Genomic DNA, 27,012 nt, shown 5'->3' on the forward strand with positions numbered 1-27,012 from the left:
GCGGGCAACTTTCCGTGGTGACATTAATTCTACTTTTGGTGATCTTGGTGGTCTGTCCTGTCCTTAAGCTTTGTCTTCTTCTCTTTGTCTCTCTCTCTCTTTCTCTCTCGTCGCTCATCCACCCTCTTGCCCCCCGACCCCCACGCTTCTCTGTTCATGGCATCAACCCTCAGGAAGAAGAAGTGGAGAAGTTTAGGGTAAGTTTGGACAACCCCCCTGTTGTGCTGCCACATTTTTCTGCCTGCTTTCCTTTAATGAGTTGACCTAACTGTTCCTTACTAATACTGGGACACAAAAGTGCCACTTTATCTGGACTGGGCAAAACATGCTAAACATTCTGATAAATTAATATCCTTCAACTTGAACACAGGCAACAATTTGTTGGGAAATATTATCTTTGTATTCTGTCATTGTTTGAGAGCCAATTCAAACCATCACAACATTAAAAGCTTCATCTCTTGCATGACATGATGGCTATTTGTTGACAATAACTGCAATCCCACTTTTCAAACAACTGAACATTCCCATTGAAAATAAATACACTGTTTTTTTAAAGCGTAAAGTGAAGTGAATTATATTTATATAACGCTTTTCAATTAAGACTAAAAGCCACCATCTACTAGGGTTGTACGGTATACCGGTACTAGTAAAGTACTGTGATACTATTGAATCATATTCGGTACTATACTGCCTCTGAAAAGTACCGGTTCCCACCTCCCCACTTTTTTTTAATGGGCATGACGGCGCGTTGGCGTCACGTCGCGACATTGCTGGTTTTACGAGCAGAGGAGCATGTTCGGCAGCGCGCGCGCACAGAGTACGTACAAGCAGACACAGTGTAAAGACAGAAAAGGGAGAATTAACACTAAAGGTGAAATTATAACACTGAAACGCCCTTTAGGAAGAGGTGCTTTAAGACATGGGTAGCTTGCTAGCAGCTAATATCCAACCGTAGTCTGCAGTGTTTTAGCTATTATCGTATTTTTCGGACTATAAGTCGCATTTTTTTTCATAGTTTGGCCAGGGGTGCGACATATACTCCGGAGCAACTTATGTGTGAAATTATTAACACATTACCGTAAAATATCAAATAATATTATTCATCTCATTCGCGGAAGAGCCAAAGAAAATGTCAGCAATCGTCACATACACGTCAACCAAAAATAATTTGGCGGGGGAGGGTCATGGCAGAAGTGCATTGTGGGTAATGGAATGCTAACTGCTATATGCTACTGCCATTGCTAATAAAATGGATCATTTCAATGTTGGCGGTAACTTATAAAAACTGAGAAGGGCTGAACAAAAATGGCACCGAAAAGGGAATCATGTACTGCAGATTACAAGCTGGACGTAGTGAAATATGCAGCAGAAAACGACAAGAGGAAGCGGCGCATACCTTTGGAGTTGGCAGAGTTGTTTGGAAGCGACATCGAGGAAGAAGATTTCATCAGATTTATCGCTTAGGAGTGACATATTGTTTGGTAAACGTATAGCATGTTCTATATGTTATAGTTATTTGAATGACTCTTACCATAATATGTTACGTTAACATACCAGGTACGTTTTTCGTTGGTTATTTATGCCTCATATAACGTACACTTATTCAGCCTGTTGTTCACTATTCTTTATTTATTTTAAATTGCCTTTTAAATGTCTCTTGTTGGTGTTGGATTTTATCAAAAAATGTTCCCCCAAAAATGCAACGCATATTTTTTTTTCCTTCTTTATTTTGCATTTTCAGCCAGTGCGACGTATACTCCGGAGTGATTTATAATACGAAAAATACGGTACTAAATCACTAATCCTTGTCTCTATGGCAACAGATAAAGCAAGTTTCTTACAACTTCCATTATCACTGGAGGATGAGGAATAGCTAAACGTGCTTCACTACATACCGTACCTCAGCGGCGTCACAATGTAAACAAACGCCATGGGTGGATCTACACCTGTCATCCACTGTAATGATATTAAGTACAGGAGTATCTAGTTGATACTACTATGATTACATCGATAATTTTTAGCATCACAAAATCGTTTTCGTTTTTTTTTAATTCATATTTTGTTTATGAACTCAGGAAATACATCCCTGGACGGATGAGGATTTTGAATATGACCAATGTATGATGCTGTAACTATTTGGTAATGGATCGATTCCCAAATTTGTGGTATCATCCAAAACTAATGTATAGTGTCAAACAATAGAATAATAAGTGATTATTAAATTTTAACAGAAGTGTAGATGGAACATGTTGAAACAAATGTGACTAGATATTAACAGTAAATGAACAAGTGGAATAATAATCAATTTTTACAGTTTGTACCTCATAATGTTGACGAAATAATAAAATGACAAATGACACAGTATGTTACTGCATACGTCAGCAGACTAACTATAAGTCTTTGTTTGTTTTCTTACTAATACAAGAAAAGTTTTGTAGTATGTTCACTATTTTATTTAAGGACTAAATTGCAATAATAAATATATGTTTAATGTACCATACGATTTTTTAGTTAAAATGAAGCCAATAATGCCATTTTTGTGGTCCCCTTTATTTAGAAAAGTATTGAAAAATATCAAAATAAATGTTGGTCCCAGTACCAAAATATTGGTATTAGGACAATCCTAATACCTACATATTTTATTTACATTTAAACCAGTGTGGGTGGCACTGGGAGCAGATGGATAAAGTGTCTTTCCCAAGGACACAATGGAACTTGGAACGGCCGCTCTACCTCGCTTTGTCATTCTTCAAAAAAATCCTAGTTGTCCGTCCCAGAATTCCACATTTTCTTCTCTAAAAATTGCCATTATATTTAATCCTAAAAATTCCCACTTTTCTCATAATTCCACATTTTTCGTAAGGCTTTTCAGCCTTTAAGCACACTTTCTCCAGAAGTTTCCTCCTGGAATAATGTAATGATATTACATTGCACTTGGATAAGAAAAAGTGACCTTTTGTGTCCTGTGAGTGTTTTTTTTTTTTACTTTTTTATAACAGCCAGTGTTTTTTTTAGTTATTTTCATCATTCCTTACATTTTTGTTCTTCAGCTGGACGATATTGTGCATACACAAAACATAACGGGAAACATATGGAAGCTAACAGAACTATGAACATTTTTTTAACAAAGGGGAGCTTTCTGTCTCGTGATTATGAGTGCTTTATAATGAGGATATTTAATGACAAGATCTCATTACGGAACCATTCTCTTGTTAATTATCAGATGTTCATCCTGGGAATATGGGACGCTGAGTTATATTTACAAGATAATCAGCGGTCCAATTATGATGCACAATTATTTTTTTTATTCCTAACCTCAAAACCAATTAAGTTAGCACGTTGTGTGAATCGTAAATAAAAACAGAATACAATGATTTGCAAATCCTTTTGAACGTATAATGAATTGCATAGACTGCAAAGACGAGATTTTTAACGTTCGAACTGGAAAACTTTTATTTTTTGCAAATATTAGCTCATTTGGAATTTGATGCCTGCAACATGTTTCAAAAAAGCTGGCACAAATGGCAAAAAAGACTGAGAAAGTTGAGAAATGCTCATCAAACACTTATTTGGAACGGGCTAATTGGGTATAAAAGTGGCTTCCATGAAATGCTCAGTCATTCACAAACAAGGATGATGCAAGGGTCACCACTTTGAAAACAAATGCATGTCCAACTATTTAAGAAAAACATTTCTCAACCAGCTCTTGCAAGGAACTTAGGGATTTCTCCATTTACGGCCCGTAATATCATCAAAAAGTTCAGAGAATCTGGAGATATCACTAAGCGGTGATATTACGGACCTTCAAACTCTACTATGAAAAGCAAAAGCCATTTATCAACAACACCCAGAAATGCCGCCGGCTTCGCTTGGCCTGAGCTCACCTTAGATGGACGGATGCAATGTGGAAAAGTGTTCTGTAGTCTGACTAGTCCACATTTCAAATAGTTTCTGGAAACTGTGGACGTTGTGTCCTCCGGACCAAAGAGGAAAAGAACCATCCGGATTGTTATAGGTGCAAAGTTGAAAAGAGAGTATGGGGGTGTGTATTTAGTGGCCAAGGCATGGGTAACTTACACATCTGGGAAGGCACCTTTATTGCTGAAAGGTACATACAGGTTTTGGAGCAACATATGTTGCCATCCAAGCAACGTTATCATGGATGCCCCTGCTTATTTCAGCAAGTGTTACAACAGCGTGGCTTCGTAGTAAGAGTGTGGGTACTAGACTCGCCTGCTTGTAGTCCAGACCTGTCTCCCATTGAAAATGAGTGGTGCATTATAGATAGATAAATAGATAGTACTTAATAGTACTATTTTGTATTGTACTTTAGCCTAAAATAGCACAACAGAGACCCCCGACTGTTGAACAACTTAAGCTGTAAATCAAGCAAAAATGGGAAATAATTCCACCTGAAAAGCTTCAAAAATGTGTCGGTTCAGTTCCCAAACGTTTACCTAATGTTGTTAAAAGGAAAAGCCATGTAACACAGTTGTAAAAATGCCCCTGTGACAACTTTTTTGCAATGTGTTGTTGCCATTAAATTTTAAGTTAATGATTATTCGCAGTCTATTCAATTGAATATAAGTTGAAAAAGATTTGCAAATCATTGTGTTCTGTTTTTATTTACAAATCACACAACGCGCCAACTTCACTTGTTTTGGGTTTTATACAAAAGAGACATTTTATTTAATGTTTCTTGATAAGCGTCCAGCTGCAGAATTGTAAAATGATGAAGCTAACTTGTTCTCTCTCCTCGCTGTCAGCTCTCACCCGCCTGGAATGTGTGGAATGTTCTTTCTCTGCATGTTTTGATTTCTGCACCCCAACACAGCTATTTCCCTCTCAAAAGCATTAATTCTACCGTCTGTGTTGTCTTGTTGCCGCGGGTCATGGCCACACAAGCAGCTCTCTGAGTCAGGGCAGCGCAAACGCAGCCGTGCTGGACGTCAACCAGACGGGAGGCCACAAGAAGCGAGTGCGCCGCAGCTCCTTCCTCAACGCCAAGAAGCTCTATGAAGACGCCCAGATGGCTCGCAAGGTCAAGCAGTATCTGTCCAACCTGAGCCTGGAGACCAACGAGGAGAGCCTGCAGACGTTCTCGCTGCAGTGCGAGCCCTCCATCAGCACGCGTGAGTTCTCTGCTTGACAAGGTTGGAAGCGCGCTCAACCGCTTCAAGCCTTCTAACTCTGTGCTCTTCAGTGCCTAAGAACGCTGGCGGCAAACGGCCGGACACATCCCCTGTGGTGTCCAGAGCAGCCAGCCAGCAGAGAGGCCAGCTCGCTAAAGGGAACCAGGCTCTCCAGGTTCCTGCCGTGGCCCTTTACCCATCCCGGAAGAAAGTGCCCGTCAAGGATCTTCCTCCTTTTGGTATGGATGTTAAGAAATTAATTCATACAGTCGCGATCAAAAGTTTAGTTGTAAAGAACATAATGGCATGGCAGTGATGACATTATACTCACAAAATCCTACAGTTGGTGGTTGTAACAATTACCGTATTTTTCTAACCATAGGGCGCACCGGATTATAAGGCGCACTGCCGATGAACGGGGCTAATAACGCTATTTTTATACAAAAGGTGCACCGGATTATAAGGCGCATTAAAGGGGTCGTATTTTTATGTTTTTTTTCTAAATGTGAAAGACTTCCTCGTGGTCCACATTAGGGCTGGGCGACAGAGGTGGGTAGAGTAGCCAGAAATTGTACTCAAGTAAGAGTACTATTACTTTAGAGATGTATTACTCAAGTAAAAGTAAGGAGTAGTCACCCAAATATTTACTAGAGTAAAAGTAAAAAGTATGTTGTGAAAAAACTACTCAAGTACTGAGTAACTGATGAGTAACCTGATTACGGCAACAAATAATGCACAAAAACATAAAAATAGCAATGAGCAAATTCAGAGCCAGGAATATCTCTTAAGCAACTAAAACAATAATAAATATTAAATAATAGAACATTAAAATAAAAATAAACTTGATAGCACCATAGGCTCAGTAGGCATTCATTGATTTGATTGATTGATTAATTGATTGATTGATTGATTGATTGATTGATTGAAACTTGTGTTAGTAGATTGTACAGTACAGTTCATATTCCGTACAATTGACCACTAAATGGTAACACCCCAATAAGTTTTTCAACGTTTATCAATTACTTAATAAATGACCAGGTCGAGGTGATCTACCTCATATATACATACACACACATATCATATATATATATATATCCACATACAGTATATAATTTATATGTATTTATTTTGCCGTTTTTGTTGACATGTTAAAGGTGTTTTAATGAATATACAAGCATGTTTAACACACAGATTCCTATCTTTCATGAAGACAAGAATATAAGTTGGTGTATTACCTGATTCTGATGACTTGCATTGATTGGAAAAAGACAGTACGTCCACGTTTTCAAATGGAGGAGAAAAAAGTTCCTCTATTCTGTCTAATACCACATGAAAGTCATTAGTTTTTGGCTTCTTATTTGTCCAGCTTCCATATTCGTTTTTTGTACACTTTACAAGAAATACATTGGCGGCAAACTCCGTAGCTTGCTGGCTTGTATGCGCTGGCATTCGGAGACTCTTATTTTGTTAGCACAGGCGCGATGGAGCGGCGCTTTTATTGTGAAAATAGGAACTGTGCGATTAGTCTTTGGGCTTTTGACGGGAAGTACGGTTGAAATTAAAAGTGTCTTTTTTCCTTTACACTTTCGATTGATTGATTGAAACTTTTATTGTTAGATTGCACAGTACAGTACATATTCTGTATAATTGACCACTAAATGGTAACACCCCAATAAGTTTTTCAACTTGTTTAAGTCGGGTCATGTGACCGCCTGGCTCTGTTTGATTGGTCCAACGTCACCAGTGACTGCATGTGATTGGTGAAACGCAGGCATGCGTAGATCCTACTTTGAAGCTCTGTCATTAACCAAAACAAACATTAACGGATCGATAAAAAAATGTAGCGAGTAGCGAGCTGAATGTAGATAAATGGAACGGAGTAAAAGTAGCGTTTCTTCTCTAGAAATATACTCAAGTAAAAGTATGTTGCATAAAAACTACTCGTAGAAGTACAATTTATCCCAAAAGTTACTCAAGTAAATGTAATGGAGTAAATGTAGCGCGTTACTACCAACCTCTGCTGGGCGATATATACGATATATCGCGGGTTTGTCTCTGTGCGATATAGAAAATGACCATATCGTAATATTGGAGTATACGTTCACACGCAGGACTTTTAGCTGCGGGGCGTACACTTCAGACTCTCCTCGCTCTTTCCTGTCTCTCCTTCTCGCGGACAAGCAGGCGCACATTCTTACATACGTCACAAACTCTCCTCACACGTCACATACAGGGCAGAGAGGTAGCGGCGTGGCTAATGTTAGCTGCTAACGTAGCCGTACGAGAGAATGAAGGTGCGGATCTGGTAACAAATGAAGGAAGACTTAGTTCCCATTAAAAACAGCAGGGTTTCGATCGTCTCGCGGTGGTTCAGCTTCAAGTGGGAAAATGTCGAACAGACAACCGTAATTTGTCAAGTGTGGGGGGAAAAGCGTTGCTATAAAAAGTAGCATTACTGCCAATATGTAGCATAATTTGTAAAGTCACTTGCTACAGAATGAAGAGAATTTCCTAACCTTAGTAACATACCACATAGTGAAGGACAAATACTATTTGATTTCCTATTATGCAGCTCATTTTTATTTGACACTTATAATGTCTCTGACAATCTTGCGCTTTATGTTTTGGAAATGACTTGAATGTTTGTGCCATTGCTTAATTATCAACTTTAATAATTACACTTTTGGTCAATTGGCTTAGTTGTGATTTCCCTTTCTGCGTGAAAGTTTAAAAGTAGCATATATGAATGCAGTATGAAGAAGAATGTTTTAATGTAGACACACAGAATCATCATACTGCTGTGATTATATGCATCAAGTGTTCATTCAAGGCCAAGGCAAAATATCGTAATATATATCGTATATCACGATATGGCCTAAAAATATTGCGATATTAAAAAAAGGCAATATCGCCCAGCCCTAGTCCACATATATTATGGTCAAAATGTTGCATAAATTATGTTTTACACACCATCATCAAGCCGCTTTCTGACTGTCTCTTCAGAATGCGCCGTTTTGAGTGCGCTCATATTGACGTGCCTCCGCTTTGACAGCATCTTCTCCCCGTCATCTTTAGTTTACCGGTAGTTTTTAATGCCAGTCTACTGACATACAGTGGGGCAAAAAAGTATTTAGTCAGCCACCGATTGTGCAAGTTCTCCCACTTAAAATGATGACAGAGGTCTGTAATTTTAATCATAGGTACACTTCAACTGTGAGAGACAGAATGTGAAAAAAAATCCAGGAATTCACATTGTAGGAATTTTAAAGAATTTATTTGTAAATTATGGTGGAAAACAAGTATTTGGTCAACCATTCAAAGCTCTCACTGATGGAAGGAGGTTTTGGCTCAAAATCTCACGATACCTGGCCCCATTCATTCTTTCCTTAACACGGATCAATCGTCCCGTCCCCCTTAGCAGAAAAAACAGCCCCAAAGCATGATGTTTTCACCCCCATGCTTCACAGTAGGTTTGGTGTTCTTGGGATGCAACTCAGTATTCTTCTTCCTCCAAACACGACGAGTTGAGTTTATACCAAAATGAATGCATGGATGATACAGCAGAGGATTGGGAGAATGTCATGTGGTCAGAGGAAACGAAAATAGAACTTTTTGGTATAAACACAACTCGTCGTGTTTGGAGGAAGAAGAATACTGAGTTGTATCCCAAGAACGTCATACCTACTGTGAAGCATGGGGGTGGAAACATCATGCTTTGGGGCTGTTTTTCTGCTAAGGGGACAGGACGATTGATCCGTGTTAAGGAAGGAATGAATGGGGCCATGAATCGTGAGATTTTGAGCCAAAACCTAGTGAGAGCTTTGAATGGTTGACCAAATACTTATTTTCCACCATAATTTACAAATAAATTCTTTAAAATTCCTACAGTGTGAATTCCTGGATTTTTTTTCCCACATTCTGTCTCTTACAGTTGAAGTGTACCTATGATGAAAATTACAGTCCTCTGTCATCATTTTAAGTGGGAGAACTTGCACAATCGGGGGCTGACTAAATACTTTTTTGCCCCACTGTATATAAGTTAGAACTGTACGCTACTTTATATTAGAAATGGCAACCGTCTCGGAGGAATGTCCTATAACAAGAGGACAGAGATAAGGGATCTTATTGACTACAGCGCAGACTATAATGGCGGATGAGCACACATTTTTGGGACTCATGCACAGTGGTCCCCAACCACCGGTCCGTCACGCGTTTTCTACCAGGCCGCAGGGAAACATTAAATCATTTAGAAAATGACTGCATTATCTCCAACTTAACTTTTGCCTGTCCCGCTAAACACACCCCGATAAGCTTGTTTTAGATGTAAAATAAAACTCCTCATGGGAAGTTGCCATTTGTAATATTTGTTTTAACTTTGTGACATGATACAAAGCACATTAATGAACATGTAAAATATAAATGTGACCGATTGTAGCCAAAGGCTAATTTCCATCTGCAGTCCACAGCAGATTGATTGTAACCGACAAGGGATCTCATTGCAAAGAAACAGGCCCAGGGCTCCTATTAATTCAGCGTTACAGTGAGTTGTATTTTGCATGCACTTATTTTTGCTGTATTTGTCTGGCACATGTGGAAAGCCGCTCCCTGAAAATAATGCCTACATTAAATCGGTCCGTGGTGAAAAAAAGTTGGGGAACCCCTGCTCATGCAGATCTCAAATACACCATCAGTTACCAACAGGTTTTGCATAATAGCTATGAAACAAAATGCCGGATAATATGTCTCCTGATATGTGCCATTTTGGGGTCCTTACACACACCATAATAATACCCGTATGTTGATGCACAGTACGCCTGACTACGGTGGCTGTAATGCTTTGGTCTTCCATCAAGCGGTGTGGCTCCATAGCTTACCAAAGTCGTACTAAAACATTTGGACAGTGTTTTGAGCACCTTTTGTAATGTTCTATATTCACAATGAAACATCAAAGTTTTGGCGTGGCTGTGATTTTTATTGAACAGGCGTCAACCTGTGTGACTGCCATCTACTGGTTGCACTTATCATTACACCATGTACCAAATAAAATTGCTTCAAAGTCTGTAAACACAACCAGAATGATTTCGTACATTAAGCACACCGAGTTATAAGTCGCACAGTCGATTATTGAGAAAATTAAAGGATTTTAAGTACGCCTTATAGTCCGAAAAATACGGTAGTTAGGACAAGCAGTAGAAAATCGAGGGTCGGACAATTACCATAATTTTCGGCCTACAAGTCAGTTTTTTTCATAGTGTGGCCGGCGGTGGGACTTAAACTCAGGAGCGACTTATGTGTGAAATTATTAGCACATTACCATAAAATATAAAATAATATTATTTAGCTCATTCACGTAAGAGACTAGACCAGGGGTCACCAACCTTTTTGAAACCAAGAGCTACTTCTTGGGTACTGATTAATGCGAAGGGCTACCAGTTTGATACACACTTAAATAAATCGCCAGAAATAGCCAATTTGCTCAATTTACCTTTAATATATATGTGTATATATATATATATATATATATATATATATATATATATATATATGGTTAGGGTTAGGGTTAACCCTAACCCTAACCATAACCCTAACCCTAACCATATGTAAAAAAAAAATGGGTATTTCTGTCTTTCATTCCGTTGTACGTTTTTTTCCTTTTACGGAATGTTTTTTCTAGTGAATAAAAGATGAAAAAAAGACTTAATTGAACGGTTTGAAAGAGGAGAAAATAGGGAAAAATGAAAATTAAATTTTGAAACATAGTTTATCTTCAATTTCGACTCTTCAAAATTCAAAATTCAACCGAAAAAAAGAAGAGACAAACTAACTAATTTGAATCTTTTTGAAAAAATTAAAAAAAGAATTTATGGAACATCATTAGTAATTATTCCTGATTAAGATTAATTTTAGAATTTTGATGACATGTTTTAAATAGGTTAAAATCCAATCTCCATTTTCTTGGAATATATAACAAATTGGACCAAGCTATATTTCTAACAAAGACAAATCATTATTTCTTCTAGATTTTCCAGAACAAACATTTTAAAAGACATTCAAAAGACTTTGAAATAAGATTTAAATTTGATTCTAAAGATTTTCTAGATTTGCCAGGATAATTTTTTTTAATTTTAATCATAAGTTTGAAAAAATATTTGACAAATATTTTGCGTCGAAAAAACAGAAGCTAAAATGAAGAATTAAATTAAAATGTATTTATTATTCTTTACAATAAAAAAAAAAATGGACTTGAACATCGATTTAAATTGTCAGGAAAGAAGAGGAAGGAATTTAAAAGGTAAAAAGGTATGTGTTTAAAAATCCTAAAATAATTTTTTAGGTTGTATTTTTTCTCTAAAATTGTCTTTCTGAAAGTTATAAGAAGCAAAGTTAAAAAAATTAATGAATTTATTTAAACAAGTGAAGACCAAATTTTTAAAATATTCTCTTTGATTTTCAAATTCTATTTGAGTTTTGTCTCTCTTAGAATTAAAAATGTCGAGCAAAGCGAGACCAGCTTGCTAGTAAATAAATAAAATTTAAAAAATAGAGGCTGCTCACTGGTAAGTACTGCTATTTGAGCTATTTTTAGAACAGGCCAGCGGGCTACTCATCTGGTCCTTACGGGCTACCTGGTGCCCGCGGGAACCGCGTTGGTGACCCCTGGACTAGACGTATAAGATTTCATCGGATTTAGCAATTAGGAGTGACAGATTGTTTGCTAAATGTAAACGCATAGTTATTTGAATGACTCTTACCATAATATGTTACGTTAACATACCAGGCACCTTCTCATATAACGTACACTTATTCAGCCTGTTTCTCACTATTCTTTTATTATTTCAAATTGCGTTTCTAATGTCTATTCTTGGTGTTGGGTTTTATCAAATACATTTCCTCAAAAAATGCGACTTATATACAGTATGTTTTTTTCCTTCTTTATTAGCATTTTCGGCAGGTGCGACTTATACTCCGAAAAATACGGTAATAATTAGAAATAATTCACCTTGTATTGAAAGTGTGACTGTGATTTATTAAAATCTAATAGTGATTAAGACAGCAAATTAAAATAGTATCAATAGTACCAACAGTCATGATCATAATTATGAATGTTTTACTATATTGTTTTAGTATTATTATTGCTGTAAATATGATTACATTAATTGTAATTATAACCGTTCATATATTCAGTTCACTCTGACTTGCTGTATGCCAGTGCTGCCCCCTAGAGTCTGTCTGGCATCTGCATAATTCCAACCAAGCAGTTTAGCATCCAATGTCCCCAAAGGCAAACTACTGGCAGTAGTGTCACACCCATCCCCCGCTCCCGCCTCCCTTCCCCTGCTAATTGTGCTGGTCTCTCTCTGGCCGACGTGTCCGCAGGAACCAGTTCTCCTCAGTCGCTGAAGAAGATCCTGTCTCTGTCGGAGGAGGCCAGCGAGAGGCATCGGAGGCATCCAGAGGACACGGCGTCTAACGCCTCCTCTCAGCTCTCCTCGCCGCCCACCTCCCCCCAGAGCTCACCCAAGAAGGGTAATCCTCCTCCAGTAATCCCTTTTTTCCTGCTCCGTTCCGCTTGTGCCTCCTAGTGGTCAATGTTGTGCACTGCACAATTAAAGCATCGTTTTATTGCGTGAATATGTTGTAATGGACAAATATGCATCAACCCTTCATAGTGCACATATTTTCTAACACAGTTAGACCATTTTTAAACTATTAATATTTAATTGGGGCAGCGTAGCTCAGTTGGTAGAGCGGCCGTGCCAACAACCTGAGGGTTCTACGTTCGATCCCTGCGTCTGCCATCCTAGTCACAGCTGATGTGTCCTTGGGCTACACACTTCACCCACTTGCTCCCAGTGCCACCCACACGGGTTTAAAAATGTAACTTAGATAATGGGTATGTAAAGCGCATAGAGTCACTAGAGAATAGTGACTCTATTTCTTTAACGCATAGAGTCACAAGAGAAAAAGCGCTATATAAATATAATTCACTTCAAAATTTAACATGACTTGGATATGTTGATTGTTGTAAATTATATATCAATGTTTTTTTTACAGATTATAAATTGCTCCGGAGTATACGTCGCACCGGCCGAAATTGCAAAATAAAGAAGGAAAAAAAACATATATACGTCGTTTTGGGGGAAATTTATTTGATAAAACCCAACACCAAGAATAGACATTTGAAAGGAAATTTAAAATAAATAAAGAATAGTGAACAACAGGCTGAATAAGTGTATGTTATTTGACGCATAAATAACCACCTAAGAAGGTACCTGGTATGTTAACGTAACATATTATGGTAAGAGTCATTCAAATAAGTATAACATATAGAACATGCTATACGTTTACCAAACAATCTGTCACTCCTAATCGATAAATCCCATGAAATCTTCTTCCTCGATGTCGCTTCTAAACAACTCTGCCAACTCCAAAGGTATGCGCCGCTTTCTCTTGTCGTTTTCTGCTGCATATTTCACTACGTCCAGCTTGTAATCTGCAGTACATGATTTCCTTTTCGGTCCAATTTTTGTTCAGCCCTTTTCAGTTTTTACCAGTTACCGCAAACGATGAAATTAACCATTTTAATAGCTACGGCAGTAGCATATAGCAGTTAGCATTCCATGACCCACAATGCACTTCTGCCATGACCCCCCCCCCCCCTTGCCGAATTCTTATTGGTTGACGTGTACGTGACGACTGCTGACGTGTGTGTGACGATTGCTGACATTTTCTTCGTCTCTTCCGCGAATGAGAAAAATAATATTTGATATTTTACGGTAATGTGTAAATAATTTCACACATAAGTCGCTCCGGAGTATATGTCGCACCCCCGGCCAAACTATGAAAAAAACTGTGACTTACAGTCCGAAAAATACGGTATATGTTATGTGTATATATACATGTGTATATGTACATGAAACTATATACCTATATATTATATCTGTGAAGCGCTTTTTGGGTGTCTAGAAAAGCGCTATGTAAATCTAATACATTATTATTATACACGTGAGTATATATAAAAATACATATATATTGTGCATATGTGCTTATACATATGCAATATATGCTTTATATTTATGTATATGCTATACATATACTGTATATGTATGCAATATTAGTATATACTAAATATGTATGCATACATATTGACATACACATATTTACATGCATACATGCATGCATGTAAATATATGTATTTACATGCATGTATGTACATTTATTAGTGCTTTCAATTTATATTTTTTTACATCAGATTATTCACACTTGAATTTGGATTCATCATCAATAATCACAGTTGATTTGTTACTTTTATCATTTAAATTAACTTATATTTAATGTATAAACATATATGTATATATTTTTTTTTTCAATATTTTCATGCATTTCCTCTGAGTCAACTGCTGGTTCTTGTTTGGTGTGGGTTCACAGTGTGGCACATATTTGTAACAGTTTTAACGTTGTTTATACGGCACCCTCAGTGTGACCTGAATGGCTGTTGAACAAGTACGTCTTGCAGCCACGTACGTTGATCTGCACAAGTCTCACACATTATGATACGGAGCCGGCACGTTGGTTGTGTGATGTAGAAGCGTGCGCGATGACATGTAGTGGAGCAGTAGTCCTCTTTCAGGGGTTGCGCGAACCCCTGGAAATTCTTGAAGGTATGCCAAGGGACAAGTGATTTTTTATTAAAAATATTCTAAAAAAAAATAGAAGCAATTCATAAATATGTTTATTGAATAAGACTTCAACGAAATATAAATGTAAGCTCATAAACTGTAAAATAATCCAACAATCAGTGTTGACAGCTAGAATTTTTATGGACATGTTCCATATATAATGATGTTAAAGATTTCTTTATTTGTGAAGAAATGTTTAGAATTAAGTTGATGAATCCAGATGGATCTTTATTTCAATCCCCAAAAAGGGCACTTTAAGTTGATGATTACTTCTATGTGTAGAAATTTTAATTTATAGTTGAATCACCTGTTTATTTTTCAACAAGTTTTTTATTTATTTTTATCTTTTTTTCAAAATACTTCAAGAAAGACCACTACAAATGAGCAATATTTTGCACTGTTATACAATGTAATAAATCGGAAACTGATGACATAGTGCTGTATTTTACTTCTTTATCTCTTTTTTTCAACCAAAAATGCTTTGCTCTGATTAGGGGGTACTTGTATTAAAAAAATGTTCACAGGGGGTACGTCACTGAAAAAAGGTTGAGAACCACTGTTGTAGAGGACGTTGAAGGCAGTGCAGTCACGGGAGCCCTTAATAATGTCGGCCGGGTGAAAATTGGGTAAAATTCGGGAGAATGGTTGCACCGGTAGATTGTCGGGAGGTGCACTAAAATTCAGGAGTCTCCCGTGAGGATTGGCAAGTATGTTGCTAAGGCGGGAAAGCCATTCATAGAAGGTGAATTCATTAAAAAGTGCATGTTAGATTTTTTAAGAAGTATTTTCTTGCGGCCCAGCCTCACCCAGTTTCTGCATCCAGTGGCCCCCAGGTAAATTGAGTTTGAGACCCCTGCTCTAAATCATCCTGTCACCTGGTCCAGGTTACAACCGCATGGGCGACGCCTACTCGGACTCGGGTCACAGCGAGATCTCGTCGCGCTCCAGCTTGGTCAGCAACTTGTCCTTCGACATGGCCCACGACGAGAGGAGGCTGCGACACTCGGGCGGAGTCGGGGATTCGCACGTGGGAGCGCGGCTAGAACGACGAGCCACCACCGACCCTGACCAGTACAGCCTGGGGTAAGTCACGTTACTCGGGAACCTTCTAAGCAAAGGTGTCTTTTTTCACTGAGGGCGTCTCGCTGAAAAAATCAATACATGCGGAGGCCATTTTTGATAAGTTTCATTTTCAAAACCAATACAATATAGAGATTTTTTTAAACCCTGAGTGCTTCTCTCAAGTCGGAAAGGTCTGTTAAAAAAAAAAAAGGTAATAAATTATCATTAAATGGGTTAAATGGGTTGTACTTATATAGCGCTTTTCTACCTTCAAGGTACTCAAAGCGCTTTGACACTACTTCCACATTTACCCATTCACACACTGATGGAGGGAGCTGCCATGCAAGGCGCCAACCAGCACCCATCAGGAGCAAGGGTGAATTGTCTTGCTCAGGACACAACGGACGTGACGAGGTTGGTTCTAGGTGGGATTTGAACCAGTGACCCTCGGGTTGCGCACGGCCACTCTCCCACTGCGCCACGTCGTCCCATTATGAATAGTTTTTTTTTATTCAATGCTTACATAACTATCAACTTCAGGTCGATTTGTCTAATTCTTCAGTAATGCGGACGTTGTACCGATCTGTTGTGGTGAAGAAGGAGCTGAGCCGGAAGGCAAAGCTCTCAATTTACCGGTCGATCTACGTTCCCATCCTCACCTATGGTCATGAGCTTTGGGTAATGACCGAAAGGATAAGATCACGGGTACAAGCGGCCGAAATGAGTTTCCTCCGCCGTGTGGCGGGGCTCTCCCTTAGAGATAGGGTGAGAAGCTCTGTCATCCGGGAGGAGCTCAAAGTAAAGCCGCTGCTCCTCCACATCGAGAGGAGCCAGATGAGGTGGTTCGGGCATCTAGTCAGGATGCCACCCGAACGCCTCCCGAGGGAGGTGTTTAGGGCACGTCCAACCGGTAGGAGGCCACGGTTAAGACCCAGGACACGTTGGGAAGACTATGTCTCCCGGCTGGCCTGGGAACGCCTTGGGATCCCCCGGGAAGAGCTAAACGAAGTGGCTGGGGAGAGGGAAGTCTGGGTTTCCCTGCTTAGGCTGCTGCCCCCGCGACCCGACCTCGGATAAGCGGAAGAAGATGGATGGATGGATGAATGTTTTTTGCTCAGTTTTCCCAAACTTTTGTTATGTATGGCCAAGGCACTAATTATGCAATATATTTCCATCCATTTTTGTCCCTCTTTGTGTGCTGGAGCCTACCCCAGCTGCACTTGGGCGGAAGTCGGGGTACACTTTCCCCCCCAAACATTTTCAAATTGGAATATTTGATTTGTAGTAATTGGAACCTTAAATAGGTCAATAATTTGACAAAAATATTTATTTTAATTTATTGTTGTTCTTTGAGCAGTGAGTTTTAAAAATTTAAAACAATCCAACTAAAGATCTTGGGGAACCTGAAGGGCCCCACTCATAAAAGTGTTAAATATAAGTCTTAGATTTTTAATTTTTTGTTGTTGTCAACGCTTACATTTTCAGATTAACTTCAGATCTGTCGATTAGAAGTTTATTATACTTTCATATTTTTATGCCCTTTTTAATGAAAGAAGACATTGTTTTTTTTGTGCAATGACAGTTTGAAGAAAAAAGAGTGGCAAGCGATTCACAGTCAGCGGTGCAACGTTTTCTCACTACATTCACCTGTTTGCTCTTTTATTCCTCTTTTTTTTTAATAGTATTTTTAGAACAGGGATGTCAAAGTGGTTTTCATTGAGGGCCACATGGCAGTTATGGCTGCCATCACAGGGCCGCTTGTAACAGTGAATAATGTATGAATTTGCCTCTGAGGACCACTGAGCTACGGTGTGTAGTGAAGCATGTTTATAGCTATTCCTTGTAAGAATTTTTTTATTTGCCGCCATGGAGGCGAGGATTAGTGATTTAGAAGTAGCTACAACACTGCAAAATGCGGATGGACTTTAGCCGCTAGCTAGCTAGCTAGCCGTGTCTTAAAGCATCTCTTCCTGAGGGCGTTTCAGTGTTATAAATTAATCTTTATGTTTACTTTTTAGACCAAAATGCGTCCGTTCTCCCTTTTCTGTCTACACACTGTATCTGCTTGTAAGTACTCTTGTGTTTGTGCGCTGCCGAACATGCTCTTTTGCTCGTAAAACCAGCAATTTTTCCTGAAGGAACTCTCCTGAAGGAATCAATAAAGTACTATCTAGTACTATCTAATTTCACGACGTGGCGGACCGGTACTTTTTAGAGGCAGTATAGTTCCGAATACAATTCATTAGTATCGCGGTACTATACCAATACTGGTATACTGTACAACCCTAGTCCAAAATGTATGGTATGATACATTTTCATCCCACAGATCTGCACCTAACAGCAAGTGTGTTTAATGTCTGTGTGCCAACTTTTGTAGTTTTACCTCTCTTAATAGTCTGTTGAAAATATTTCCATGCATGACAGGAAGATAGTACACGTGTGTAGTACTTCATGTGTAGTACTGGTTTTAAACAAGTGTTCATGTTTCAGGTCTTACTCATCGATGCAGGACTGTCGGGGAATTTACGCCGGCTGTCCCACGGTGCTCTCCTCTCCCAGCTCTGAAGAGCTGACCCAGGATCAGGGCGACCGGGTCTCCCTGGACGCCGCCGACAGTGGCAGAGGCTCGTGGACGTCGTGCTCCTCCGGCTCCCACGACAACATCCAGACCATGCAGCAGGGCCGCAGCTGGGAGACGCTGGCCTTCGGAGGGGGGCTCCCCCCCGAGGCCCTACTCGGGGGACCTGCCGCGTTGTGGGCAGCCCAGGCTCGGGGGAGCTGGGCTTCGGCCAGCTCGTCGTCGTCCTCGGCCGCCTACTGGGGGGAGGACTCTGAGGGGGACACAGGCACCATCAAGAGGAGGGGCGGCAAGGACGTCAACGCCGACCCGGAGACGAGTAGCATCACCTCCACCGGGTCGGAGGAGGCCAAGCAGATCGGCCGGCCGTCGCCATCGCCCATCCCCTCTGGCTGCAAAGGTCTAGTCTGTGAGTAACACCTCCCTCTTGTGGCTGTCGCCAGTACTCCGCTCTGACATATTAAAGCAGCGGTTCTCAAATGGGGGTACTTGAAGGTATGCCAAGGGGTACGTGAAATTTTTTTAAAATATTCTAAAAATAGCAACAATTCAAAAATCCTTTATAAATATATTTATTGAATAATACTTCAACACAATATAAATGTAAGTTCATAAATTGTGAGGAAAAAAATACAACAATGCCATATTCAGTGTTGACAGCTAGATTTTTTTGTGGACATGTTCCATAAATATTGATGTCAAAGATGTCTTTCTTTGTGAAGAAATGTTTAGAATTAAATTCATGAATCCAGATAAATCTTTAATACAATCCCCAAAGAGGGCACTTTAAGTTGATGATTTACTTCTATGTGTAGAAATCTTTGTTTATAATTAAATCACTTGTTTATTTTTCAACAAGTTTTTTGTTATTTTTATATCTTTTTTTCCAAATAGTTCAAGAAAGACCATTACAAATGAGCAATATTTTGCACTGTCATACAATTTAAAAAATCAGAAACTGATGACGAAGTGCTGTATTTTACTTCTTTATCTCTTTTTTTCAACCAAAAATACTTTGCTCTGATTAGGGGTTACTTGAATTAAAAAAATGTTTACAGGTGGTACATCACTGAAAAAAGGTTGAGATCCACTGTATTAAAGGCCTACTAAAACCCACTGCAGTCTAATAGTTTATATATCAATGATGAAATATTAACATTGCAACACATTGCCAATACGGCCTTTTTAGTTTACTAAATTTCAATTTTAAGTTTCCCGCGAAGTGTCCTGTTGAAAACGTCGCAGAAAGCTGACGTGTACGCGTGACGTCACGGACTTTTAGGAAATATTAGCGCTGCGCACACACACAGCTAAAAGTCATCTGCTTTAACCTCACAATTACACAGTATTTTGGACATCTGTGTTGCTGAACCTTTTGCAATTTGTGCAATTAATAATGAAGAAGTCAAAGTAGAAAGATGGAGTTGGGAAGCTCTAGCCTTTAGCCACACAAACACACGGTGATTCCTTGTTAAAATTCCCGGAGGTGAAACTTTACTATGGGGTAGAGCGGTCAAGTGAACATGGATCACGACCAAATGTCAACCAGCAGTTTTCGGTGAGAAAATTGTGGTATAAAGTCGCCACTTACCGCTCAGCTCAGCTGAGCTTGTGCCGTCCGTACAGCTGCCGTCGACTTCCATCGGACACTGGCCTCAAGACACCCGTGTACTATCAGGTACTCTTAATCTCACTAAAACACTAGCAACACAATAGAAAATTAAGGGATTTCCCAGAATTATCCTAGTAAATGTGTCTAAAAACATCTGAATCCGTCCCAATGCAATCGCGTTTTTTTTTTTTTCTAGTCCGTCGCTATCAATATCTTTAAAGACGAATCTTTCTTCCTCGCTCAAATTAATGGGGAAATTGTCGTTTTCTCGGCCCGAATAGCTCTTTTTGTTGGAGGCTCCCATTAAAAACAAAGTGAGGATGTGAGGAGCCATCAATCATCGTCATCGTCTGCGACTTCCGGTAAAGGCAGGACTTTTCTGTTAGCGACCAAAAGTTGCAAACTTTATCGTCGATGTTTTTCCTTTCAGCAAAAATATGGCAATATCACGAAATGATCAAGTATGACACATAGAATGGACCTGCTATCCCCGTTTAAATAAGAAAATCTCATTTCAGTAGGCCTTTAACCTCCACTGTTCTCTGTCATGTCCTTGCAGCCCGGAAAGAGGGGCGCTACCGCGAGCCGCCCCCGACCCCGCCCGGCTACACGGCCCTGACCATCTCCGACCTCGCCGACGGCCAGCACCCGCCCTCGCCGGCCCCCCCGTCCACCTCTGCTAACAGCTCCACCACCACCACGGCGCCATCGCGCCGGCCGCCCGACTACACCACGGCGCTGCAGCGCTCGCGCATGGTGACGCAGTCGCCCGACTCCCAAGCCCACCAGCAGGCGGCCAAGCAGAGGGGGGGCTGTGGGGGCCCTCAGCGCACACGCTCGCCCGCCGAGGAGCACGGGGCCAAGGAGGAGGAGGAAGAGGAGGGTGAGTCCTTGTCTCACAAACTTGTCGCTCTGAGGAAGCCGAGGGCGCAGCGTGCACCCCACACCCCCCGACCATGACAGAGTGTGTACGCAGAGAGGGGAGGTCTAAAAACGGCAGCCCCCCCCCCCCAAAAAAATGGCAGGTAAAGACTAATTTATCCGATAGCCCCTCCCCCTCCTCTTAAGGCATGGACACACTTGGACTGAGACCATTCACACTACTTCCTGGGGGGTCATCTTGGGACTTCATGCATGCTAGCAGAAGCTAAACAACACCACCCCCCCCGCCCCAAAACACAGACCCCCACTCTCCTGCACTAGCCCCCACCCTCCGGTCCCCCGGAGCGATTCTTTCCTAAGTTAGTACCTGCATTAGCCCATGCAAACTTAACCAGACATGCATCATGGTAGACCACTACAATGTATACACCATTTTTGTCTCATGTCATTTGTGGCCAAAACATGCTAACGTGCATCTAATGTCCAAGTTATGTCATTCAATGATTCATGAACAGTTACCCTATTTTCCGGACTATAAGCCGCAACGGCAAAATTTTAGAAGAAAACCACCCCCCATATATTAGCCGCACCGGACTATAAGCCGCAGATTAAATTAGTTATTTATACAAAAATATTTTGTAAATGTTTATTTACATACTTTAACTGTTTACAAACTGCGTCTGTAAGGCAGTAAAACAGCTCATCAAACAAAGCAGAAGTCATGGTCATGGACCCACGAGCTCTCCAATCAGCTAAACAGACTCAATAACTCCACGGTGACGTTTTGGTGAATTTACAGAGTTATTTGTGAAACTAAAACAATACAAAAAGAATGTCATTGTAAGTTATTACTAACACAGACACATTCGTAAAGGTGTTAGCATATTAGCTAATGCTAACTACACCATCTTCATTACATTAAAATTTAATGAAGTGAGTTATATTTATATCGCACTTTTTCTCTAGGGACTCAAAGCGCTTTACATAGTGAAACCCATTATGTAAGTTAAATTTAAACCAATGTGGGTGGCACTGAGAGCAGGTGGGTAAAGTTTCTTGCCCAAGGACACAACGGCAGTGACTAGGATGGCAGAAGCGGGGATCAAACTTGGAACCCTCAAGTTGCTGGCGCGGCCACTCTACCAACCGAGCTGTACCGCCCCAGTTTAGTAAGGAAGAATTGTTTTAGTTGTATTTGAAAACTTACAAACGTCGCTTGGAGTAATGAATGAAGAATCCATACGAGTAGAAAACGCTATGGACAGATAGGCACTTATACTTCCGGGTTGAAAGCAAAAGATTGCACAAACCTACTCAGTGGCCTAGTGGTTAGAGCAGGGGTCACTAACCTTTTTGAAACCAAGAGCTACGTCTTGGGTACTGATTAATGCGAAGGGCTACCAGTTTGATACACACTTAAAAAAATTGCCAGAAATAACCAATTTGCTCAATTTACCTTTAATAAATATATATATATAATATATATAATATATATATATATATATATATATATATATATATGTATATGGGTATTTCTGTCTGTCATTCCGTCGTACGTTTTTTTCCTTTTACGGAAGGTTTTTCGTAGAGAATAAATGATGAGAAAAAGACTTAATTGAACGGTTTAAACGAGGAGAAACACGTAAAAAATGAAAATAAAATTTTTGAAACATAGTTTATCTTCAATTTCGACTCTTTAAAATTCAAAATTCAACCGAAAAAAAAGAAGAGAAAAACTAGCTAATTCGAATCTTTTTGAAAAAAAAAAAAAAAAGAATTTATGGAAGGAACATCATTAGTAATTATTCCTGATTAAGATTAATTTTAGAATTTTGATGACATGTTTTAAATAGGTTAAAATCCAATCTGCATTTTGTTGGAATATATAACAAATTGGACCAAGCTATATTTCTAACAAAGACAAATCATTATTTCTTCTAGATTTTCCAGAACAAAACTTTTAAAAGAAATTTAAAAGACTTTGAAATAAGATTTAATTTTGATTCTAAATATTTTCTAGATTTGCAGGAATATTTTCTTTGAATTTTAATCATAATAAGTTTGAAGAAATATTTCACAAATATTCTGCGTCAAAAAAACAGAAGCTAAAATGAAGAATTAAATTAAAATGTATTTATTATTCTTTACAATAAAAAAAATAAATTTACTTGAACATTGATTTAAATTGTCAGGAAAGAAAAGGAAGGAATTTAAAAGGTAAAATGGTATATGTGTTTAAAAATCCTAAAATAATTTTTAAGGGTGTATTTTTTCTCTAAAATTGTCTTTCTGAAAGTTATAAAAAGCAAAGTAAAAAAATAAATTAATTTATTTAAACAAGTGAAGACCAAGTCTTTAAAATATTTTCTTGGATTTTCAAATTCTATTTGAGTTTGTCTCTCTTAGAATTAAAAATGTCGAGCAAAGTGAGACCAGCTTTCTAGTAAATAAATACAATTGAAAAAATAGAGGCAGCTCACTGGTAAGTGCTGCTATTTGAGCTATTTTTAGAACAGGGCAGCGGGCGACTCATCTGGTCCTTACGGGCTACCTGGTGCCCGCGGGCACCGCGTTGGTGACCAATGGGTTAGACTGTCTGCCCTGAGATCGGTAGGTTGGGAGTTCAAACCCCGGCTGAGTCATACCAAAGACTATAAAAAAAAAATCGCACCCATTACCCTCGTGCTTGACATTTAGCATCAAGGGTTGGAATTGGGAGTTAAATCACCATAAATGATTCCCGGGCGCGGCACCGCTGCTGCACACTGCTCCCCTCACTTCATAGGGGGTGAACAAGGGGATGGGTCAAATGCAGAGGACACATTTCAACACACCTAGTCTGTGTGTGACAATCATTGGTACTTTAAACATTGGTACTAAAACCTTTTCAGTGTATTTGCTTGTGTTTATTGAAAGCTATTTGCGTTGTGGCCGTCGGCAAAGAAAAAAATCCATAAATTAGTCACACTCTCTTTTAAGCCGCAGGGTTCAAAGCGTAGAACATTTTTTTTTTAGCAGCTTATAGTCCGGAATTTACGGTAGTCAAGTCTCCCTACCAGGACGGTGGCCATGTTTTCCAAATAATCTTGCTCAAATTTGACATGCATGTGCCGGTCAGTTTTTTTTTGGTAAAGCTGTGTGAGAAATTTCAAGACAATCCAATTCGCGTGCTTCAGTAAGAGCGCCACGGTTGTCAGAAAAGTAAACGCACGGTGAACACAGCAGGGGGCGCATGTTTCCACGCATTGTCCGCCGTTCGCCCGCGAGACTTCTGCCGCTAACGACGCAAAGCTAAACTCTTGTGTCCTCCGTCTCTCCGCAGACGACGAGCAGGTGTCGGCGGTGTGAGGCGCCGCGCCCGGGCTGGACGGACGTACGAGTGGGCGGGGCTTAGAGAAGGACAGAGGGTTACGCACGTGCCTGCTCTGCCTCCTGATTGGTGGACTCCTCCTCCTCTTCCTCCCCCCGCCTTAAAGCATCATGGGGGGTTGGGCGGCCCTGCATGCAAAAAATCCAACATATACTGTGAAGAAGAAGAAGAAGAAGAAGAAGAAGAAGAGGTCAAACGCTCGGCACTTTGGATTTGTATGAATACACAAGACTCGCACGTGAAGGATTACAAGCAGTGGATGTGATGTTTGCACTCCTTTTTCGCCAGTCAAGTGTTTGAACCCAGTATTAGCACACACACACACACACACATTTTCTTGTATTTGTTACCTTCTTGAGACCTCCGAAAAATGCCCCCCCTCTAGTATTATAATAAAAGTTGTCAACACAAGTCAAAATGTTCCAAGAAAAACTGAACATTTGTGCAATATAAAGATAAAAGTTGGAATTTTACCCAATGAACAGTCGCGAATTTACAAGAAAAACTTAACATTTTGGCAATTCATGAAATTTTACGCCACAAGAGTCACAATTTTAAAAGAAAACTTTAACATTCTGGCAATATTGTAATAACAATCGGAATTTTAACCTAATTTTGCTCAAAAAATGTCACTATTTTACAAGAACAACAAAAACATTGGCAATATTGTGATAAAAGTTTGAATTTTATATGACAAATGTCGCTATTTTGCATTAAATAGTAATAATTTTACATCAAAAATGTATACTAACTTTACATAAAGTAATAATTTTACGAGAAAATATTGCAATCTTACAGAAACAATAAGAGAAATTTCCAATTTTATAAGAAAAACGTTGACACATTGTGAGAAAAAGACTGCTTTTGCTTCTTTTTTTGTTTTGATTTTTTTTGTTTGTAAATAGTTTTTTAATCTTCATTGTTTAATTAATTAAAAAACTAACACTATATGCCTACAGAGAGACATACTGTAATACTTATTTTATTTTACTTTATTTTATTTTTTTATCAATTTTGGCCAAAACGGGGCATATTTCAATTTCTTACACAATTTCTTGTTATTACATATGTTGGCCAGAGGGGGAGCACTTTTAAAACCAATACAGTCAATTTGAAAAATCCCTTCTTTTTGGGACCACCCTCATTTTGACAGATTTCACCACCAGGGGTGCAAAGGAGATTTCTATTTTTTGTTATTTGTAATTTACTTAAGACCGATGACAAAGGAGTCACGTACCACACATGGCCCCTATGCCGCACTTTGGGCAACCCAGCTGTAGCAGCTAACTGTTAATGGCCACTATAGTCTTAGTAGCGTAGTGTATTTCTTCATCCTACGGTCAGTACGGAAGTTGTACAATCAGCTGTTTTTTCGGGGATGAATAGGGAAGTCCTTCTTTAGCTGCCGTCTTGTTTTATCATATATTGCTGCCTTTGCACCTGTTAATGTTTACTATTGTATGCACATTAAATCAACAAAAAAATCCTGACTTTGGAGCAATGTTCACAGACTTTAGTACGTGGCTGTCTATTAGATGCAATGGTTTTCCGTATTGGGACCATAATTTTGGTCCTGACTTGTTCACCGGTCCCTAAATGGAAGGTACTTTTCCTTGTTGATGTCTCAAGAAGGGTAGAAATACAAGAACACACACACACCTACACGCACACACACAACTAGCACTTTGAGCACAATGCTAGCGGCCTCCTGGACACCAGGGTAAGAGTGGATCATCTTCATCTTCTACGGGACACTCGCCGGCAGCCCAAAAGCACAAAAACATGCTGGGAGGGGGCGTGGCCTGAGGACTGAAACTACAAAGGGGCGGGGTCGCCAATCACAACATCCTCTTTTTGACACTCTTTCCAAGAAGACGACCACATGGTGTGAATGTCCAAAGCGCCTTACAAACCACACGACTGCTTCTATTTTTTTTTTTTTTTATGTTTTCAAAGAGAAACCCCGCCCCCCGGACCAGCACAGACCCCGCCCCCTCCACTATGCCTTACTGGAGATGATCATGGCCGTCCACTAAACATCATTAACCCCCCCAACATCACATGACACCCGCCTCACAACGTGCTGACTGAACAAAGTTTTCCCCTTTTTCTAGACTTCGGCAGAGAAGTAAAAACAAAAAGCAAAAGGCTGCCGATCAGAACGATACCATGGATGATACAGAATGATAACATGGATGATACATAATGATACCATCAGCGACGCCGCTGAAACGATCATTAGAAGAATGAAGAGGAGAATGTTGTCATTTTACAAAACTAAAATGTGTCAATTACCAGGGTAAATACAAAAATCTCCAGGCGAAAATAAAGTAATGGGGAAAGTCTCGGTTTATTTGGATGATACAGAAAGGAAAAAAAGATACATTTTTCACATACAACCATGTATGAGAACAATAAAATAGAAACAATATAGTGTATGATTTATTACAAGACACAAGTTGGACTTTTACAGTAATAAAACATCATTAGCAGGAGAAGAATACCCTAATATTTATATAATTAAATTGTATAATGTCAATTTAACATTACATAACCAGAATAAATTAATAATGAATGCCTGCATTAAAGTGTCTAAATTCCGTTACGTTTTCCCCCACAGTGATATGCTCATAGTGAGAATTTATCCTGGTAATAGTGCATTTGTTCTGGGCTTATTTCAAATGTTTATTGGACAG

The 27,012-nt window shown here is 39.4% G+C and overlaps 1 protein-coding gene across 7 annotated transcripts in view; it reads left to right on the plus strand.

Moving 5' to 3' along the window:
* The window catches only part of rapgef2b (Rap guanine nucleotide exchange factor 2b), a 286,117-nt gene extending 261,401 nt beyond the window's left edge, over nucleotides 1-24,716 (plus strand). For 3 of the 7 annotated variants that reach the window (XR_009805002.1, XR_009805004.1, XR_009805007.1), the window contains 8 exons: nucleotides 174-197; nucleotides 4,906-5,132; nucleotides 5,204-5,371; nucleotides 12,510-12,659; nucleotides 15,697-15,895; nucleotides 18,365-18,861; nucleotides 20,624-21,089; nucleotides 24,269-24,716. Coding sequence is in view for 1 of the 7 variants with exons in the window: in XM_061891993.1 (XP_061747977.1) it covers nucleotides 174-197; nucleotides 4,909-5,132; nucleotides 5,204-5,371; nucleotides 12,510-12,659; nucleotides 15,697-15,895; nucleotides 18,365-18,861; nucleotides 20,624-20,947; nucleotides 24,269-24,294 (1,612 nt within the window). In the remaining 6 variants the exon portion in view is untranslated. The remainder of the gene's footprint in view (nucleotides 1-173; nucleotides 198-4,905; nucleotides 5,133-5,203; nucleotides 5,372-12,509; nucleotides 12,660-15,696; nucleotides 15,896-18,364; nucleotides 18,862-20,623; nucleotides 21,090-24,268) is intronic. The other 4 variants (XR_009805003.1, XR_009805005.1, XM_061891993.1 and 1 more) reach the window with 3 other exon arrangements.
* Nucleotides 24,717-27,012: the final 2,296 nt, after the last annotated feature.

Source organism: Nerophis ophidion, linkage group LG29, assembly GCF_033978795.1.
Source record: "Nerophis ophidion isolate RoL-2023_Sa linkage group LG29, RoL_Noph_v1.0, whole genome shotgun sequence".
In the NCBI taxonomy this organism is placed as follows: Eukaryota; Metazoa; Chordata; class Actinopteri; order Syngnathiformes; family Syngnathidae; genus Nerophis; species Nerophis ophidion.